Consider the following 20,000-nt stretch of genomic DNA (forward strand, 5'->3'; position numbering starts at 1 on the left):
AGAGGTAGACCAGGGTTAGACACACAGAGGTAGACCAGGGTTTCGACACACAGTGAGGTAGACCAGGGTTAGACACACAGAGGTAGACCAGGGTTAGACACACAGTGAGGTAGACCAGGGTTAGACACACAGAGGTAGACCAGGGTTAGACACAGTGAGGTAGACCAGGGTTAGACACAGTGAGGTAGACCAGGGTTAGACACACAGTGAGGTAGACCAGGGTTAGACACACAGAGGTAGACCAGGGTTAGACACAGTGAGGTAGACCAGGGTTAGACACACAGAGGTAGACCAGGGTTAGACACACAGTGAGGTAGACCAGGGTTAGACACACAGAGGTAGACCAGGGTTAGACACAGTGAGGTAGACCAGGGTTAGACACAGTGAGGTAGACCAGGGTTAGACACACAGAGGTAGACCAGGGTTAGACACAGTGAGGTAGACCAGGGTTAGACACACAGAGGTAGACCAGGGTTAGACACACAGTGAGGTAGACCAGGGTTAGACACACAGAGGTAGACCAGGGTTAGACACAGTGAGGTAGACCAGGGTTAGACACAGTGAGGTAGACCAGGGTTTCGACACAGTGAGGTAGACCAGGGTTAGACACACAGAGGTAGACCAGGGTTAGACACAGTGAGGTAGACCAGGGTTAGACACAGTGAGGTAGACCAGGGTTAGACACACAGTGAGGTAGACCAGGGTTAGACACAGTGAGGTAGACCAGGGTTAGACACACAGAGAGGTAGACCAGGGTTAGACACAGTGAGGTAGACCAGGGTTAGACACACAGTGAGGTAGACCAGGGTTAGACACAGTGAGGTAGACCAGGGTTAGACACACAGAGAGGTAGACCAGGGTTAGACACAGTGAGGTAGACCAGGGTTAGACACAGTGAGGTAGACCAGGGTTAGACACACAGTGAGGTAGACCAGGGTTAGACACAGTGAGGTAGACCAGGGTTAGACACAGTGAGGTAGACCAGGGTTAGACACACAGTGAGGTAGACCAGGGTTAGACACAGTGAGGTAGACCAGGGTTAGACACAGTGAAGTAGACCAGGGTTAGACACAGTGAGGTAGACCAGGGTTTCGACACAGTGAGGTAGACCAGGGTTAGACACACAGAGGTAGACCAGGGTTAGACACACAGAGGTAGACCAGGGTTAGACACAGTGAGGTAGACCAGGGTTTCGACACAGTGAGGTAGACCAGGGTTAGACACAGTGAGGTAGACCAGGGTTAGACACAGTGAGGTAGACCAGGGTTAGACACACAGAGGTAGACCAGGGTTAGACACAGAGAGGTAGACCAGGGTTAGACACAGTGAGGTAGACCAGGGTTAGACACAGTGAGGTAGACCAGGGTTAGACACAGTGAGGTAGACCAGGGTTAGACACAGTGAAGTAGACCAGGGTTAGACACAGTGAGGTAGACCAGGGTTTCGACACAGTGAGGTAGACCAGGGTTTCGACACAGTGAGGTAGACCAGGGTTAGACACAGTGAGGTAGACCAGGGTTAGACACAGTGAGGTAGACCAGGGTTGGACACAGTGAGGTAGACCAGGGTTAGACACACAGAGGTAGACCAGGGTTAGACACAGAGAGGTAGACCAGGGTTAGACACAGTGAGGTAGACCAGGGTTAGACACAGTGAAGTAGACCAGGGTTAGACACAGTGAGGTAGACCAGGGTTTCGACACAGTGAGGTAGACCAGGGTTTCGACACAGTGAGGTAGACCAGGGTTAGACACAGTGAGGTAGACCAGGGTTAGACACACAGAGGTAGACCAGGGTTAGACACACAGTGAGGTAGACCAGGGTTAGACACAGTGAGGTAGACCAGGGTTAGACACACAGAGGTAGACCAGGGTTAGACACACAGAGGTAGACCAGGGTTAGACACACAGTGAGGTAGACCAGGATTAGACACACAGTGAGGTAGACCAGGGTTAGACACACAGAGGTAGACCAGGGTTAGACACACAGTGAGGTAGACCAGGATTAGACACACAGTGAGGTAGACCAGGGTTAGACACAGTGAGGTAGACCAGGGCTGTGGGATCTCTGATCTCTTGGTTACTGTCATGGTCCCTAATTACTGTCTCCTCCTGTATCCAAGGGATTTTTACCCAAATGTAATTGTTTAAGCCACTTCACAATGGCAGAACCAAAACAGACCCTCACTTCCGTTATTGGGACAAAGGGGCATAAACAGAGACAGAATCGCTTTGCTTGTGCTGCGTGTGGCTGACTGTTTTCAGACTATACAAAAATATGTTTCACATCAACTTCTTTTGATGTATATCTAAAGATTTTTTTTTACTACACTACATTTCAGTTTTTTAATGTTTTTTTAAGCAATGTAAACCATTCAGGACATTTCAGATCTGTCTTTATAATCTCTTTTACAGATCTGCCTTTTGCATTGTATCATATAACTCTGCACTGACTCTCTGTACCTCTGTTTGCTGATGTATTATGACTAATTCTACAAATACAGAAATGTCTGGCATGGATTTATCGGGCATTTAAACAGCCAATCAGAGGACTGTAGAACACTGAACCATGTCTCTTTTAGGAAGAAGAGGAGCTGATAGTTGAAGGTTTGCTCAACATCTTCTGGGGTTTGCGGCGACCAATCAGGTTACAGATGCAAGATGATAAAGAGCCAATCAGATCTCCAACTTCATGCACATCTCTGCACTTAAATCGCAGGCTTGGTTTATCGAGGTGAAAGATCACACACACACACACACACGCACACACAAACATTCAGCATACACTCTGGCTGAATTACGCTGATCAAACGTAATTTTTCTGTCTGCTATTCGAACCTCTTTCCACTCTAAGTCAAAATAAAGTTTCTGCGTCTGCAGGAAGGACATGGGGAAACCTGCCATTCAGGTGACGGCAGCTGAAGAGGACAGTGTCACAGATGGAGGCCAGGCAGGTGAGTTATCCACCTCTCACAGGGCTATGGACACTCATTGGATTAATCCAGTGTGATATTAATCCAGTGTGATATTAATCCAGTGTGATGTTAATCCAGTGTGATATTAATCCAGTGTGATATTAATCAAGCGTGATATTAATCCAGTGTGATGTTAATCCAGTGTGATATTAATCAAGCGTGATATTAATCCAGTGTGATGTTAATTCAGTGTGATGTTAATCCAGTGTGATATTAATCCAGTGTGATATTAATCAAGCGTGATGTTAATCCAGTGTGATGTTAATCCAGTGTGATGTTAATCCAGTGTGATATTAATCCAGTGTGATATTAATCAAGCGTGATGTTAATCTAGTGTAATGTTAATCCAGTGTGATTCCTGTGAAGGGTGGTCACCAGCTATGTGACAAATTGCCACTTTTCAGAAAAAATGTTTATCATCAGCTTACCAACTTTTCCATCTCTCTCTCTCTCTATCTGGCTGTCTGTCTGACTGACTGTCTGTCTGTCTGTCTGTTTCTCTCTCTCTCAGGGGCAGAGGAAGAGTCCTCACATCTCCTCAGGACACGGAGTGATGTCGGTGGGCGCAGACAGGCCACTCTGAGACCAGCCACCGGGCAAATCAGACGGCACAGATGCTCCATCAACGGCCACTTCTATAACCACAAAGCATGTGACGTTTCTGACCAGCCTTTTCATATTACGCTTTCTGTTACTATGTAACACTTGTTACCCGCTCATTTACTCACAGCGTGACAGTTCTCCCTCTCATTCTCTCTGTCTGTCTGTCTCTCTCTCTGACTGTCTCTCTGACTGTCTCTCTCTGTCTCTCTGTCTCTCTGTCTCCCTCTCTCTCTCTCCCTCTCCCAGACGGCAGTATTCACCCCAGCATATGGTTCAGTCACAAACGTTCGTATAAACAGTTCGATGACCACTCCTCAGGTCCTGCGTGTCTTACTCAACAAGTTTAAGATTGAGAACAGACCGGATGAATTTGCTCTCTTCCTCGTCCACACCAGCGGAGGTGAGCTCAACGTGCACGTGCTCAGTCCTGAATGTCCGTGGGCAGTAAAACCCTTTTTTTTTATTGTTCTGGCTTTTTGTCCTCCAGCACTTTGCATTTCAGAATGATACAATGAGACGTATAGACTGCAGTCAGTCAGCTTTAATTTGAGAGCATCTTCATCCATATCAGATTTACCCTTTAGACATAACAACACGTTTTCTACACTGTCAGCCATAAAAGGAAGCTCCAAGTCCTGTCTGAGTTTACTCTACAGCCAGGTTACATTAGACAGGCTGGTCTGTCTGGGTCCTCTCTGAGTTTACTCTACAGCCAGGTTACATTAGACAGGCTGGTCTGTCTGGGTCGTGTCTGAGTTTACTCTACAGCCAGGTTACATTAGACAGGCTGGTCTGTCTGGGTCCTCTCTGAGTTTACTCTACAGCCAGGTTACATTAGACAGGCTGGTCTGTCTGGGTCCTGTCTGAGTTTACTCTACAGCCAGGTTACATTAGGCAGGCTGGTCTGTCTGGGTCGTTGGTGAACAGAAGAGATAAACGTCAGGTCCTTCTAGATTCTGTTTTTTTTGTGCATTTGTTTGTGTGTTATGTCTCAATGAGACCACAAAACTAAATATTTGAGCTCATATGCCAAGAATTTCCTGTTACGCAAGAGCATATGAATAGGTCTGCGACAGACATGGTTGACAGTGCATAGAATCCCCAGTCTGACAGCCCTGAAGAGTGACATGACATGTTTCTGTAACAGTCACTACATCCATACAGTCATCTTCAACACCAGGTCCACCAGACTGGTCCCACTGCACGCATACAGTCATCTTCAACACCAGGTCCACCAGACTGGTCCCACTGCATTCATTTCTTTCAGTTTCATTTTCTCGCTTCTCAGTTCCTTCCGTTTCGATGCGTTCTGTTTTGACGACCTCGTTAGCTCGCTCTGACATTCTCAGGGGAACGGGGAGAAAAATGAAACATTTAGAGTTTACTGAAACATTTAGAGTTTACTCAGTAGAGTTTACTGAGATGTCTGGAATTCACTGACGTGGATTTACAGTCTAATGGCTGCGTTGTTTGGCACTGTTGATCATCTGTTTACAGAAAAGCACACAGCAAAAAACACATCAATGTGAACTAATGTGTTGATGTTAACTAAAAAAAAACAACCAAATGTTACACTCAGATTTGTGAGAAAATGCCATTATAGTTGCAGTGATCACTGAGAGAAAGCTGGCAGAATGGGTGAGTAGGTAACATGTGTGTAGATAATGTGTGTTGATATGCAGACATGGTTCTGGATGGGACCAGTGCGGCTGGCATATCTGACCACTGTATGACTGTCATTTCAGTCAAAGGGCACTAACAACTTATAGAAAACTGCGTTAATTTGTACTCCAAACGTTAGTACACACTCAGTGTTTCACTACTTCACATGTAAACTCATTGTTTGGTTCAGGCTTTGAGCGGGTCTCCAGAGACAGCCCAGGGTCGACTGAGACACGGATCCGTATCACCGCAGTTATACTCAGATTCACGTCCACACTCTCAGGCTTCAGCTCTGAAAACCTGTTGCTGTTGTTATTGTTATTGTTGTTTTCACTCGTTATGTTCCAGAGCGCACGGAGCTGAAGAGCGGAGACCATCCCCTGACGATCAGAATCCTGCAGGGCCCGTGTGAGCAGGTCAGCAAGATCTTCCTCATGGATCGGGACCTGGCCGAGGAGGTCACTTACGATGTGAGTTACCCCAGATTCTCAAACCCCCCCCCAAAAAAAACCCAAAACAAACGCTGTACTGCTCTTAAAATGTTAACAGCCAAGACACCCAGTTACAAATGGTTGTTTGTATTGTTACGGACAGTTACATGTAAAGTTCTACATGAACGTTTCTAGGTCTAGTTTTGCTTTGGTCTGGTCTGTGTGATGGTATGGCTTAGCCGTGTGTTCAGCCGGAGAAAAGGTCAAAGCTGTTGTACCTTGTGCTCTCTCAGCGTTGGTCACTCAAAGGGGAAATGCGATGGTGACAGTTTTCTCAGCGTTGGTCACTCAGAGGGCAAATGCGATGGTGACAGTTTTCTCAGCGTTGGTCACTCAGAGGGCAAATGCGATGGTGACAGTTTTCTCAGCGTTGGTCACTCAGAGGGCAAATGCGATGGTGACAGTTTTCTCAGCGTTGGTCACTCTGAGGGCAAATGCGATGGTGACAGTTTTCTCAGTGTTGGTCACTCAGAGGGCAAATGTGATGGTGACAGTTTTTTCTGTGTCATGGTAGGTGGCTCAGTATATCAAGTTTGAGTTGCCCGTCTTAGAGAGTTTCATTCTCAAACTGAAGGAAGAGGAGGACAGAGAGGTGCAGAAACTCCAAAACAGGTATTCTCACATTGCACTGGTCTTCACTTTAACCTGCCTCCTGACACATATACCCAGTTAGAGAAACAGGTATTCTCACGTTGCACTGGTCTTTACTTTAACCTGACTACGTTTGATGGCGAATGTCGATTGCTTGCCTATTGTTCCGACTCACCTTGTGTTTTGTTTTGTTTTGAACGTTGCTCTCTGTTGTGTCAGGTACACGTCTCTTCGCAGCAGTATTCAGGAGCACATGGCGGCTAAGTCCACCTGCGCGTGAGACGTCCTCCGCTCCACACGTCTGCGACGGACTCTTTTTTTTCTCCGTACACCAATCCAGTCTCACTTCACAAACAGTCTCATTTAAACTCTGCACATGTGTGTCTAACTCTCCTGTCGTTCTTTTATCGGCGTTACGTCCACTGTGATTATAATCCGTGTTTGAGTGCAAGGAACCCTGGGATCTGACTCCTGTTTGTTTTGAGGGTTTTTTTTTTTTTTGGATTATGTGAGCAGAGGTCATACAGAGGTCAAAGTAAAACATCACAGCCCATCATCATCATCATCCTCTCCGGTACCGGTGCAGAAACATCACAGAACCAGAACCTCACAGAGCCACAGATCTGACTGAGTGGATGCACTGAGGATCTTGGGAGGACATTGGTTCTTAATCATTCACCTTTAAAACCTGATGCTTTGGGGAGATATGTCCTTAGAAGGTTTTTTTTTTTTAATGTTTTTGGCTTCGCCCTCCTAAACAATGTGAAAAAAAAAAATAGCAACATGAAGATGAACTGATTTCATTACAAAAATATTGTACTTTTTGTTTTTTTGGCTTACTTTTGTTAAATAATTATGAAGTGAACGATAAGTAAGAATGTTTTTGTGTGTGTGTGTGTGTGCGTGTGTGTGCATCATTTTGAAATAAAGTTGGCACTAAAGAGAGCCAATAGCAAGGCAGACAAAGCCAGTTATGTGCACATCACAGACAAGCAGAACTGCTGCTCTGGTCCCTTCATTCTCCCATTGAACGTCATGTATCAGAGAGGTCCTTTGTCACTGCACACAATCAATTCTGTAATGGCTTTTGACATAATTAAATGATCTGTTTAACTGTTCTTCAGTATGCATGCCCTGCAGTCCATTTACGCATAGCCAGAACACATACGTTATTCTGTTCCCGTCACGGCTGTAAGGACGACTGTGAGAAAGATCAAAGAGGGAAGTTTTGTGGCTTGATAAGGGTGACATCACAGTTCTAGAACTCACACATACCCACATCCTGCTGGGGCACAACCTGTGGCTGTCGCCTGTGTGGGCGGATTCTAGAACGTTGGTGTATCTTGTTAGGTATTGGCCCCTTCCTGATGATTGACAGCTCCAGAGACAGTCACTGAAAGCCCTGTGTGGATTTATTCCCCCTGGGAAGTGTGCCTTTCCAGCAGAGCAAGGGGAAGGAGCACACACACCAGTCATTGCCAGGTAGGATCTTGTGGCTATAGCAACAGCAACAGCAACAGCACAGGGGCCAAGTTAATCTTTTTTGTCATCTTCCTTCTCACCGACATAATCTCTCCTTCGTAATCTCTCAGATAAAGATAAGCATGCTACTTCATGATCGCTCTGATAAAAAACAGGCATTCCTAACGGGTTCCTAACTACTCACATGATACATGTATACATTTTAGATACAAAGAAAAAAAGAACAGATATTGAACATGCTTTTGAATATATCAACATCTGCCAAATACAATCAACAGCTTATAAGGATTTCATATTTTGTGTAAGGAGAGGACATGTAAGGGTTTGAGTATGAGAAGCAGATGAGTGACAGAGAAAACCTGTTTCTCTGTTTATGTTACATGTACTGTACACGTGATATTCACTCAGGGAGAGGAGAAGCTGAGCATTAGAAAAACACCAGTCGCACTCAATAGGGCCGTCTGTCATTTAGTTTGTTTTGCCTGCCTGGGGTTTGTGGCTTTAGCATTGTGCTGAGGCATGTCATTAGATTCATATGCTAATGACGCCCAGAGCACTGTAATTGTCAGACGGACATTGTACTGTTTGGCATTGTGGTCGCAGCTGTGAGCATAATTCAGGGACTGAATGATGGAAGGAAAGTCATTCACACAACCAGAGTTACACGAACCTGCTCCTGGCGGAAACTCGTTCATTCTACGTGTTTGCTTTTGTGGCTGTTCGGTTTGTATGCAGGTCTGATTCGGCTGACGGAGAGCTTCAAAACAAACGGGAACTCACAGGTCAGATGTCGCGCTGCGGAGCCTGAATGAGCGTGAGAATTGGGGGAGCTGTGAGTAATTTGAGTAATTAGCTGTTGTTGTGGAGACGAGCGATTAGCAGTGAAACTTTTCAGTTGTGTTCGCGCCTCACAAACGTCCTTTTGACCCTCAAATTCATCTTGTTTCTCCGTTTATTTTCAAGGTGGTCTAATCATGACGGGTCGACAGAGATTGCTCCTGTTGTGGGCATGGATGTTGCTCGTGGCCTCTCTGTGCCCGTTGGCATTCTGCAAGCGCGGCGGCTGGCGGGGGAAGGGCACGGGTTTTGGGGGGAAAACCTCAACCTCCGGCGGCCGTGGGTCGTCCTGGCCGGTGGGCAAACTGGGCCAGGGGGGAGTGATTGGCTCCCTGGGCGGGGCGGCCGTCGGGTACGGTCTGGGCTCTTTGGGCAGGCCCAAGTACGGGCACGGTCACAAAGCCGACTCCTCTAAGGGAGATAAAGGATTCTACGGCCCTGGCGGCCAGGGCTCCCAAAATCATTCCAGCTGGCAGCACTACAGAGGCGGCGCGAGCACACAGTCCGCAGGTAACGCTCTCCTTGTGGTTGGATCGGCCGTCCTGCTCTTCATAGGGGACCGGATCAGAGCCCTCTGACGGAACCTGCACAGTTTGGAAACCTGTTCGAATCCAACCTGCAGAGCTGCGGTGAACAGATCAAATCGGCGATACTCAAAGGTTCAGAGCTGCCAATTGCTCCAATCACTACATACATGGAGGTTCATATATTCAGATATATGACATTAAGATAAAACACGGTCAAATCAACTGCAAATCACCAACATCTCTAGTTTGTGTGCAAATGCCGTGATTTGCTATGGTCCTGAAACTATGAAAAACTGTTAAAGAAGAATGTTAAAGAAAAAAGAAAGATTTTGTGGATAGTTAAAACGGCACTGCTTTTCAACGACCTCCCAGCACATTAGTAACTGTGATATCTGATGATATCTAGCAAAAATAACAGCTTCTAGAATAATCTGCTGTTATTGCTGTGCTGTTGTCTTTCCTAAAACATGACGGCCTATTGCTTTCACTCTGGGAGATTTCTTAAATCTTTGATACATTATGTGTTGATGTACAAACATATCAACATGTATCTCACTTTTAAAAAAAATAAACAAATAAAACTATTAACACAGGTTTTCCAGTACACTCAGTGTTCAGGCCCAACTTTTGCATTTCCATTAAAAGAGCTATGAGATAAATTGGTTTGATATTTGAAGGGTTTATTTGTTTGTTTCCTTATTTTTAAACACCATATTCCTGTAAACTCATTTTTTTTTGAAGATTAAGTAAATTAAAACAAAATGTAGCTTTTTCCACCTCTCACAGTGCTAAATCTTGAATTCGTTTTCTTAAGCTTGTGTCTTTTCTCTCCAGTGCAGCTAGTTTCCAAGAAACGCTGATAAAAAGGTTTCAGGGCTAGAGAGGTTTCTGCAGTAACAGCCAGCAGTGTTCTCTGGGACACTCACAATGAGCCGTCATTGTGTGGTCAGGACAGGAAGACGACATCATTTCATATGTAGACAAAAAAAAAACCCTAGAATTTTGGTACAAGTACAGCCAGAATCTCGGAATGATGTCCTTGAACATGTAAACATGCACGGAATCCGTCAGTTCAGAGAGGACACAGTTCAACTCCCCACCCCCTAACACACACACACACACACACACACACACACACTAAATGAAAAGAAACAGAGGATAAAGAGACTGCATGAAGGCACATATGACTCTTCTCTGTCACATTTCAGATATATTTTTTATTGAACATCAAATGCACAATAGTATGAAGTGGCAGTGCACACTAAAAATTTGCCACAATAATAATTTTTCACTGCTACATGACTGACAAACATATTTCTATACAATACATTACCAGTGCAAAAAAAAAAAAAATCTTCTCGTGTGGAAAGTCAAAAGAGCGAATATTGCATCGAGAGGAGGGAAAAGCTCTGGGTAGTTCTAAAATGGATCCACTAGAGAAATCTCAACCCAAATCAGCCTTTTCTTCTAGAAAAGTAAGTGCACTTACAATGACCTGACAGCCGGGAGGAGCAGGGGGTTTCAGGAATAATGAATTATAAGGACTAAAATGACCGGTTAGAGAACGAAAATGATCGATAGACCTGTATGTGTATCCTTTTTGTTTTTTTAATCCCGTACACGAGTCGTGTTCTCCTGAAGAGCCTTCCATAACATCGGTCAGGAGAAACGGTCTTTCTCACATACATTCCATTTGTATTGTACAGTCACAGAAATGAGATGACGATGAGAGGAAAACAAACAAACAAACAAACAAACAAACAAAAAAATCAAACCGAAGTCAGACAATTGGGAGAAACCGCGCAACCAATCAGGTTCTGAAAGCGTTTTACGTTTATTCACGTCCCTCGCCAACATCGAGTCTCTTCTTCCTTCTCCCTACGGCTCTCTCCTTTCGCCCAGGAGGCTCCAGTCCAGTCAAGAGTCCAGAGTGACAGATGATACGACAGAGAGCATTGTGATAGATATGGAGATGCTTTCAACACAGTACCGTCTTTAAGATACCTGTTATAAAGCCAACGTTTACCTCCATCAGTCCCACTATAGATTCAGTACATATGCTGTTTACCATTATTACAGACTCTCACATTCACATGCATGTATATTTGAGTATCTAGCATGAGTTATGTGTAAAAGACTATTTTGACAACAAGCGGCCAGAGATACAGTGTACCAGTATCAGCTCAACCTGCAGACTACAACATGTCACCAGCCTGACAGAAGCAGCCTGAAGAATGATCTAGAACCCGTCTGCAATATGCAAGAGGAGCAGCAGTCTTCTCTCCCTTAATGTTCCTTATATTTATATATATCATGCTGGACAACATTCACAGACACGCATACAAAAACAGAAAATTAAAACATAGGACGGTTAATTGAGAATAAAATAGTGCATTATCATACATACATCTGAAGGTATAATGTTTTTTTTAGAGCGTTTTAAACAAGGTCTGATGGATGGAGACAACCCTCAGTGCTGTTTGATACAAGTGAGACCGACAGGAGACACTCAACATCAACATCACCATGAACGCATTTGAAAAATTTCCTGTCAGTTCCATTTGGGACCATTAGATAACTTACCACCCAATCGCGTTCAGATGAAGTGAATATTTCGTATGGATTTCCACAGTCCTGAGGCTGTTTGAGGAGGTCTGTGTAACCAGAGGCACTGTAACAGAGCTGAGTGCTGTTGGCCAATCACACCTCTACAGGAGCACGCTGCGTTATCACACAATATGCACTTAAAGTCCATCATCAAAATGTTCTTAACAAACTGAATCATAAAATATGGTTACAGGTGGGTCAAAATCCACAAGGAGAGAAGAAGAGGATCAGTGCAAAACACAATTATATTAGAAACTACTATACAACAGCATATACACTGGGTGTGCTGTGGGGACAGTCATTGGTTTCAAGCCATAACAGGTTGGGTTTTTTTTTTTTTTTGCTTTTTTCTTCTTTTTTTGGGGGGGGGGGGGGGGGGGGGGCGGTGAATGCGCTCTGTAAGCGTGCCTGACGGTGTCCTGGATGGACCATACGCCTCAAATCACTGTAGGAGCAGAGTGCTGCTCAGCAGCATGCAGGACGTGGTGAGCAGGAGCAGCACGTGGCCGTGTGGACGCTGGCTGGGGTTGTTGGGGTTGTCCGCCGTCCGTCTCTCCAAGAAGCGTTCGGAGTAAACCATGTACAGTTCCACGCACCGCCGCGCTTTCATCTGCTCGATCAGCGCGGGATAGCCGATCTCCGTGATGCTCACCGTGTCGTCGCCGGCGTCGGCGTTCTCGGCAGGGGCCGGCTCCCTCTCCGCGGCGCCGGGAGCCGACGTCGCGTTGCTCTCGGCCCCCGCCGGATCCGCGGTACCGTTTCTAGATAAGCCGGGGCTTCCTTCCTGACCTGGAGGTTCAGGCGTGGGCTGGTCGCCTTGAGGTTCATCTCTCTGCACAACGCCGCTGTCCACAGATCTCTTGGATTTGGTGTTCTGGTTGTTTAAGAGGTCTTTCCTCTCCATGCATTCATCCATGTACTTGTCATAGCTCTTGGCCTCCTCCGGTTTCTTGAAGACGTAGTCTCGGCCAAAGTCCTCTTGATCCGTGGAGCGGGTTCCATAACGACGGTACATGTAGTGGTTATAGTAGTACTCCTCCTGAGGGCTGTGGAAATGAAAGTGCGGTCGTGGAAACCGTCCAATCCCGTAACCCACCGCCATTCCCGCCACGGCCCCTACGCCCGCGGCCACCATCGCCTTTTTGGCAAAGCCCTTGGACTTCACGGAAGGGTTATAACCCATATTCTTTACCGAATTAGCAAACGGTGACCCGCCAACTCCATACCCAGCACCACCACCATAACCGCCAAAACCTCCACCGTAGCGAGGGCTGAGGATTTGATTGTTTGGGTTCCAGTTGGGATACCCTCCTGCAGCCGGATACCCCCCCCCATATCCCGTTTGGCCCCAGCCCTGTCCTCTTCCAGGGTAGCCTCCAGCTACAGGATACCCTCCGGGGTTATAGCCCCCTGCGTAAGGGTAACCACCCGCTGCTGGGTACTGGTTAGGGTAGCCTCCTCTCCCTGGATACTGATTGGGGTAACTACCACCTGCAGGATACCCACCTGCTGCGGGGTATCCACCAGGGTTTTGGTTGGGATATCCTCCTCTTCCTGGATACTGATTGGGGTAGCTACCACCTGCCGGATACCCGCCGGCCGCGGGGTATCCACCACCTGCAGGATACTGGTTTGGATATCCTCCACCCCCTCTCCCTGGATACTGCTGGTTGGGGTAACCAGCTCCTGGATAACTACCGGCTGGGTTTGGTTGCCTGGGATAATTAGGTTGAGTCTTTGAGCCCGATGACGTCTTGCTGGATGTCTTTGATGTACTCTTGCTAGAGGAGCTTGATTTCCTGCCTCCCCAGCCACCGCCTTTACCTCCTCTACCGGCAGAGGAGTCATGCAGCACCACCATAAGACTGAGGAGGAGAAAGGCCAGCTGACACTGCCACCTCATCGTGGCCCTGAAATCAAATAAAAACAGTTTCATGCCGATATTTTGACTAGACATTCAGCAATTCCAAATATAAGTACATTTCAGAGTATTACTATAATTAATTGTAGTAACTGTAATAATGAATAATTGTAAAAATATACAATTGTATTCACTGTACTTGTTGTTACATTAAATTGTTATTTAATGTTCCCCTACTTAAAGCTTTGCTGTTAATGTGATTATTGCAATTAGTAACCCACTACGATGTTTACTCCCGTGAAGTTGGGCTGTACCCTTGGTTTGAGTTAAGCATCGGTGTACTTCGACTCGTCGGTGTACTCGGTGTACTTCTCCTTGATCCTACAGATATGTCAGCCCACTGATCCACGACTGATTACGTTAATCATTCATTATTTAAGTAACAATTCATAATCTAAGATTACATTTATCCGCACGGTTGTTTATCTTCAAATGTAAAACAACGGCTTTTAAATATGTAAAGATGATCGAATGCGAACCTGTTGGGCTCTTAATCTGTTAACGATACAGCACAATAATGTTAATCGATATAAAACGGGTCCGGTCATATTATCAGTCAGTCCCGTATCTCTGAACTATACTCCTTTTCGTATACAAACCCACTCTCTAAATATTTGACCAATTCTGATGAAACGGTTTCCGACTCCGTAAATAACTAGCACCCAAATGAAATATAAACTACATTAAAACGATATATGGCCCAAAACCCACCTGCTGTGTCTATCCTTAGCGATTCAATGACGCACCAACCTATCCAATGTTGTTCCACAAAATGGCGTGTTGAATTAGAAATGACCAAACATACCGAAAGCTCAAATTCATATTCTGGACATACCTAATTGCTTCCCGAAAGAGTCTCCTCCTGTACAGACTTGTGTAAGTGCTTTAATAAACAAGACTGCCACTAAAATGTCCCCTCACACTGGGCTATTCTCGTAAGGTCGCGAGAGCGGTTGGTTTGGGTTAAGAAACGATTAGCGGTAGGCTACAAGAGTATTTTTTAGAAATAAAGGGACACAAAAGTCTAAATAACCGAGGTTACCTTACCAATTACCGGTCGCAGGGATACAAAAGCGAAGTTCAGTACCTTCCCAAGCGTCTGCTCGCTGCAAGAAATTCTGTGATATAAACCCGTTTTCTGGGCGTGTTCTCTCTCCCCCGCACCCTTAGTCCGACATATTATCCCTTGACGTCACACTGTCGGGAAACCATGGCTGCTTAACGTCCACAGTACTTTGTGTTCCTTAGGAAAACAGACTCGCAAGAATACATGATGAGATATACCCCACGCTGGACCGCATTCACGGGTTTGGTAAACTATACTATTTTGACAACAAGCATTCAGGGATACAGTTTACCAGTAGCCTACCAGTTTAACCAGCGAACTATAACATGTCACCACCCTGACAGAAACATCCTGTAGAATGATCTAGAACCCATGACCCATGATGTGAACACTGTGTTGTATCTTTGTAGACAGATACAATATGAAAGGGTCGTAGCCTCCCTTCCTGTAATGTTCCATATATTTATAAAGGTAGTCAACCTGCAGACACGCATTCAAAAATATAAAATAACATAGGATGATTAATTGAGAATAAAATAGTGCATTATCATATGTACATCTGAAAGTGTTGTTTTTGTTTTGTTTTTTTGGAGCGTGTTAAACAAGGTCTGATGGATGGAGACAACCCTCAGTGCTGTTTGAGACAAGTGAGACCGACGGGAGACACTGCGGAAAACAGTATCAACATCACCACAAACACATTTGAAAAATTTCCTGTCAGTTCCATTTGGGACCATTAGATAATTTACCACCCAATCGCGTTCAGATGAAGTGAATATTTCGTATGGATTTCCACAGTCCTGAGGCTGTTTGAGGAGGTCTGTGTAACCAGAGGCACTGTAACAGAGCTGAGTGCTGTTGGCCAATCACACCTCTACAGGAGCACGCTGCGTTATCACACAATTTGCACTTAAAGTCCATCATCAAAATGTTCTTAACAAACTGAATCATAAAATATGGTTACATGTGGGTCATAATCTACATGGAAAGTAGAAGAGGATCAGTTTTTGTTTTTTTTGGGAGGACGGGTGTCTATGACTCTAATGCACCTCTAATCACTGTAAGGGCAAAGAGCTGTAATTTAACATAGTCATAAAAGCTGGACCATCGTCCTTATTTGCATTGCGTGGTTTGAGATGGTATATGTAGATTACAGAGTTGACTACTTCTTTCTGTCTACAAATTGTTCTCACCTTTTCACATTTTCTAGACTGTTATGTGCCTCTTAAATATGTCTCTCTAATGAGTTTTATTCTTCTCTCTGTTTCACACACACAATGTGTCTTCTTTTAGCTGTTGTCTGCTCTGTCTGTGCTTTTGTTTAAAGTTAAGGTGACAACAACTCTCTGTCGGGTTGGTCTAAATTATATGGACCAGTTTAAACCGGTAATAAACAGGTGTCCGATAGAGATGTCTAAGCATGATCGTTCGTCACTACAACGGATAGGGTGTGATAAGATATTCTCCATTACTGTTTTCCTGCACCACAGCTGGTAGTTAATGGCAGTAATTACATGGGCTGAGTGGACGAAAGAACTCGTGTTGCCCCTTTTAGTAAGGAATTATTTCCATTGCACACCGACTTTATGTCTCAACTGTATCCCATGAATGTTGCTGCCAAGTTACTCAGGAAATCCTACGTTCTTCAGCACCCCCACACTCAATGCAGTTCATTTTAAGATTACGGGTAGGGTTTGTCCTTCTTGTGAATGTCTTAGACTTAGGTTTTACTTTGAACTGAATACCTTTGCAAGCATTAATTTTCCAAAAACGACAGTTGCAAAAACTACAGCCCGTCTTTTTTCCTTTCAGTACATGTATCCATACTACGGTGTGCAGTAGTAAGTAGTCTCGAGACTCACACAGTTGGTGAAACAGCAAATTTTCGATATTAACCGTTTTTTCTCGAAATTTACAGGTATTTACTGGTTAATTGTGTTATAAATGGAGAACGTTTGTGATACATAAATGTGTAAATAAAAATATATGAGGACATATCCCACCTGTTTTAGCCGTTAAAACTGAATCGTTATTGTATCTCTTCTCCCTGAAAATGCAACGTAACGTCTGGACGTAGCCATACAAAATGACCTTTAAAAAAAAAATCTAAAGTTTACTTTTCTGTATTCACTACTTTAATTCCGCGTTTCTTAATTGTAATGCTTCAATTCCGTTTTTTTAAGTATTATGCTTGCAACCAGGGGCGTTAGAATTTCACTATCACCTCAAAGGTGCCTGCCCCCAGTGGGAATTTCTGGTATTGCACCCTCTCGATACATTTTCCTAAAGCGGTCCAGCCGTAATTTAAAACTCCTTTTGTACCATTTTTTCCTCAGTTGACATACTAGGAGGCCTCTTTTATATTACAGAAGAAATCTTCCCCTTTAAAATGGATTTGGTCTCTCTCTAGGCATTCCTGTTTCTTTCATAAAGATGTGTTTATGGTCAAACAATGATGGCATTCATTCGTTCCATTCATTCACAAACATCTTTCGCACGTTCACCGAAAGACTCTTAAAATCTAAACGTAATAGCATTTTTCACAGCAGTCACAAAGCAGCTTAACAGGAAACCAGGTCTACGACCCCCAGTGACCAAGATGAAGGCAACAGTGTCAAGGAAAAACTCGCTTCGGCTGAACTAGGAAGAAACCGTGAGAGGAACCAAGACTTAGACGTGAAAGCATTAGGGCTAGCACTGGGATAACTAGTCATTAGACTATTGTAATGGCAATGAAAGTCTAGGAGGAATGAGCTATGTCTTAGAGCGATGTGAACTGAAAGGTGACGGGCTGGTGTTTAGCAGGGACACGCTAGCCTTATAGCTCAGTCAAGGTAGTGCTGGGGAGGTGGGGCAAGGGGAAAGCACGGTAGCGTTCAGGCTACAAGAGGTCATTCGAGTGCTCTGCTCTGGCTAAAATTTATAACGGTAAGGGGATCCAGCATCATCTGACTGATCGTTCGTCCCTCAGACGTGTTAGGTTAGGTAATAGCGGCTAGAGTTGTAATGAATCTACGATCGCAACTCTGGGGGAAAAAAAAACTCATGGTAACCTTTGTGGAGAAAAGTGCACTTTTTCTTAAGCAAGTATATTACTAATGCCCACATTTTAATCGCACTTCCGTGTGTACTGAATGTACTATTTTAGAACACGCTTATCTAAACTTAAGAACATTTAGGTTATATTTGATTCAAGTTCTAATACAAATTAAATACACTAAATGATACTTTAATATGTTGTTTTGGGACACTAAAATTGTACGAGGAGGGCGGCACAGGCTCACAGCAAGAAGGTCCCGGGTTCAATTCCCGGCGGAGCAGCCGGGGTCCTTTCTGAGTGGAGTTTGCATGTTCTCCCCGTATCTGCGTGAGTTATCCTCTGGGAGCTCCGGTTGACTCCCACAAAGACATGCAGCTTAGGCGATTTGGAGACACTAAATCACCACCAGGTAGGCCTATGTGTGTGTGAGTGTGTGTGTGTGTTTGTCTGTCCTGCGATGGACTGGTGTCTCCCCGCCTTTCCCCCAATGAGCACTGGGATAGGCTCCAGCACCCCCGTGACCCTAATTAGGATAAATGGCTTTTAAAGTGAGCGAGAGTGAGTAAATTGCGCAAAAACGATTAAGTACGTACTTCAGGAATACTAAATAAGTGTAGTCGTAGTATTCTTTCAAAATACTTTTTTGGAAGTGTTCAAGAAAGGTACTACAACTTAATTGTGTGTAGATCACATATAAAAGTCACCAGAAAGCTTCTAAAAATGCAGTTATATATCAATTAAGTAGTATTCATAGGTTTTCCACTGAATAATGTTAATATAATGTCTATGCTTGTATTACTATGGTAAGATGTATATTTATCCAAGATAAAAATTACTATATTTGACACTTTAGATAACAAAGCCTTTATTCTACAACAGGTGACAGGCAATTCTAGATACTAACCCATGTGTAATTTCTTATGGGGGGGGGCATCATTCACGAGGCATGCTGGCCCAAGGCATGCTGGGAAGCCCTGCACATCGACCGCCAACGTGCTACAGTACTTCCCTTTGAGTACTTTAGTTCACTTAAAGATGTAAACAGTGTATGTTAACATACAGTCATGGTACACTGAAACACTGCTCAAATCCACTGTCTTTTGGTGTTCAATGAGGAACAATATAGTTGAGTACACTGTTGTCTAAAGACCACCTTTTTTACCTGCTTTGCCTCAAATAAAATGCACCACAAATGCATTCAGTTGTAGAGTTTGAGTGTATGTATGACATGAAGGGAGTAAAAAGTGAATGAAAAAGCGCATCAGACAAAAACTTTCCATGAAAACTTTTATTTAAAAGAATGCAAAAATATGATCTAAACCTGTCTGGACATTGGATTAAAATTTGCCTCAGCCAAACAAAAAACCAAAACAGCCAAACAAAAAGATTTAGTCAGTATATGTCCCCAAAGTTAAAAGTTACACTGAAAATAGTTTGTCTCTTAATGTATGTTTTAGCAGTACACTAAAACTGATCATTTACATTTGTTAAATAAGCTTTAACATCTTAGGAAATTATTTAATCAAAGTGCACTTCAGCAGAGTACACTAAAGCACAATTTCAATGTGCTTAAGTTACAATGATAACTAAGTTCCTTTTTCTTTTTAAAGATCACCTCAGTGTGTCAAAAATACAGTCACTGAAATGCATTCCAGAACAGTGTGCTGAAGTAATATTTGAAATGTAGTAATCTAAAACATATTTTTTGAAAACACATTAAAGTATACTTAAAGTGCATGTAATTAAAATACATTAAATTAAAAACATATTGTTCTTACTCTTCAGATACTTCAAACATACTACTAACATATTTAAGTATACTTCTTTTTCAGAAGGGAAGATTCATCGTGGTAATCTGACTTTACACGGACATACATTGTAATGTTTAGTTTTTTGTGATACCAAAAAATATGGCATTAAAATTTGAAACGTGGTAGTAGGCTTTTATATCAAGGTTTTTCAGGACTCGCTCCTGGAGTAAGCTGATCTGGGACCAGCCTCTTGTTGCCAAATCATAACCTTAATCACCCCAGGAGTAATAATGGAAAAGACGTCCACTCCTTGTAAAAAGGTAACGTCTCCTGTGCCAGCAGTGGAATTTCCAGAAGATAATTCAAACACTTTTTCAAACACTTTTGAAAGCACAACAATAAATCATACATTTTCGATAGTTTATTTACAGTGGAACAGCCAACATGAC

At 43.9% G+C, this 20,000-nt stretch overlaps 2 protein-coding genes across 3 annotated transcripts in view; one reads left to right on the forward strand and one right to left on the reverse strand.

Moving 5' to 3' along the window:
* Positions 1 to 9,217, forward strand: part of LOC115807244 (ras association domain-containing protein 2-like) — a 10,198-nt gene extending 981 nt beyond the window's left edge. The window contains exons 3-11 of the mRNA XM_030768114.1: positions 2,581 to 2,732; positions 2,879 to 2,952; positions 3,485 to 3,621; positions 3,823 to 3,976; positions 5,587 to 5,708; positions 6,244 to 6,341; positions 6,540 to 6,596; positions 8,538 to 8,584; positions 8,766 to 9,217. Coding sequence (XP_030623974.1) covers positions 2,581 to 2,732; positions 2,879 to 2,952; positions 3,485 to 3,621; positions 3,823 to 3,976; positions 5,587 to 5,708; positions 6,244 to 6,341; positions 6,540 to 6,596; positions 8,538 to 8,584; positions 8,766 to 9,217 — 1,293 coding nt within the window. The remainder of the gene's footprint in view (positions 1 to 2,580; positions 2,733 to 2,878; positions 2,953 to 3,484; positions 3,622 to 3,822; positions 3,977 to 5,586; positions 5,709 to 6,243; positions 6,342 to 6,539; positions 6,597 to 8,537; positions 8,585 to 8,765) is intronic.
* Positions 9,218 to 12,155: 2,938 nt separating this feature from the next.
* Positions 12,156 to 14,816, reverse strand: prnpb (prion protein b). 2 transcript variants are annotated; one of them, XM_030770172.1, is made up of 2 exons: positions 14,742 to 14,816; positions 12,156 to 13,683 (listed from the first exon to the last, which is right to left on the reverse strand). In XM_030770172.1, exon 2 carries the CDS (start codon positions 13,674 to 13,676, stop codon positions 12,216 to 12,218), a length of 1,461 nt encoding a protein of 486 aa, XP_030626032.1. In that variant the 5' UTR covers positions 13,677 to 13,683; positions 14,742 to 14,816; the 3' UTR covers positions 12,156 to 12,215. The 2 variants fall into 2 exon arrangements, with proteins under 2 accessions (XP_030626032.1, XP_030626033.1); XM_030770173.1 differs by having other exon boundaries at positions 14,737 to 14,809.
* Between the last annotated feature and the right edge of the window lie 5,184 nt (positions 14,817 to 20,000).

The sequence above is a fragment of the Chanos chanos genome, chromosome 3 (assembly GCF_902362185.1).
Source record: "Chanos chanos chromosome 3, fChaCha1.1, whole genome shotgun sequence".
Classification (NCBI taxonomy): domain Eukaryota; kingdom Metazoa; phylum Chordata; class Actinopteri; order Gonorynchiformes; family Chanidae; genus Chanos; species Chanos chanos.

Excerpts from the sequence above, each read along its gene's own strand:
- prnpb (XM_030770172.1), bottom strand. The coding sequence starts at position 13,676 with ATGAGGTGGCAGTGTCAGCTGGCCTTTCTCCTCCTCAGTCTTATGGTG.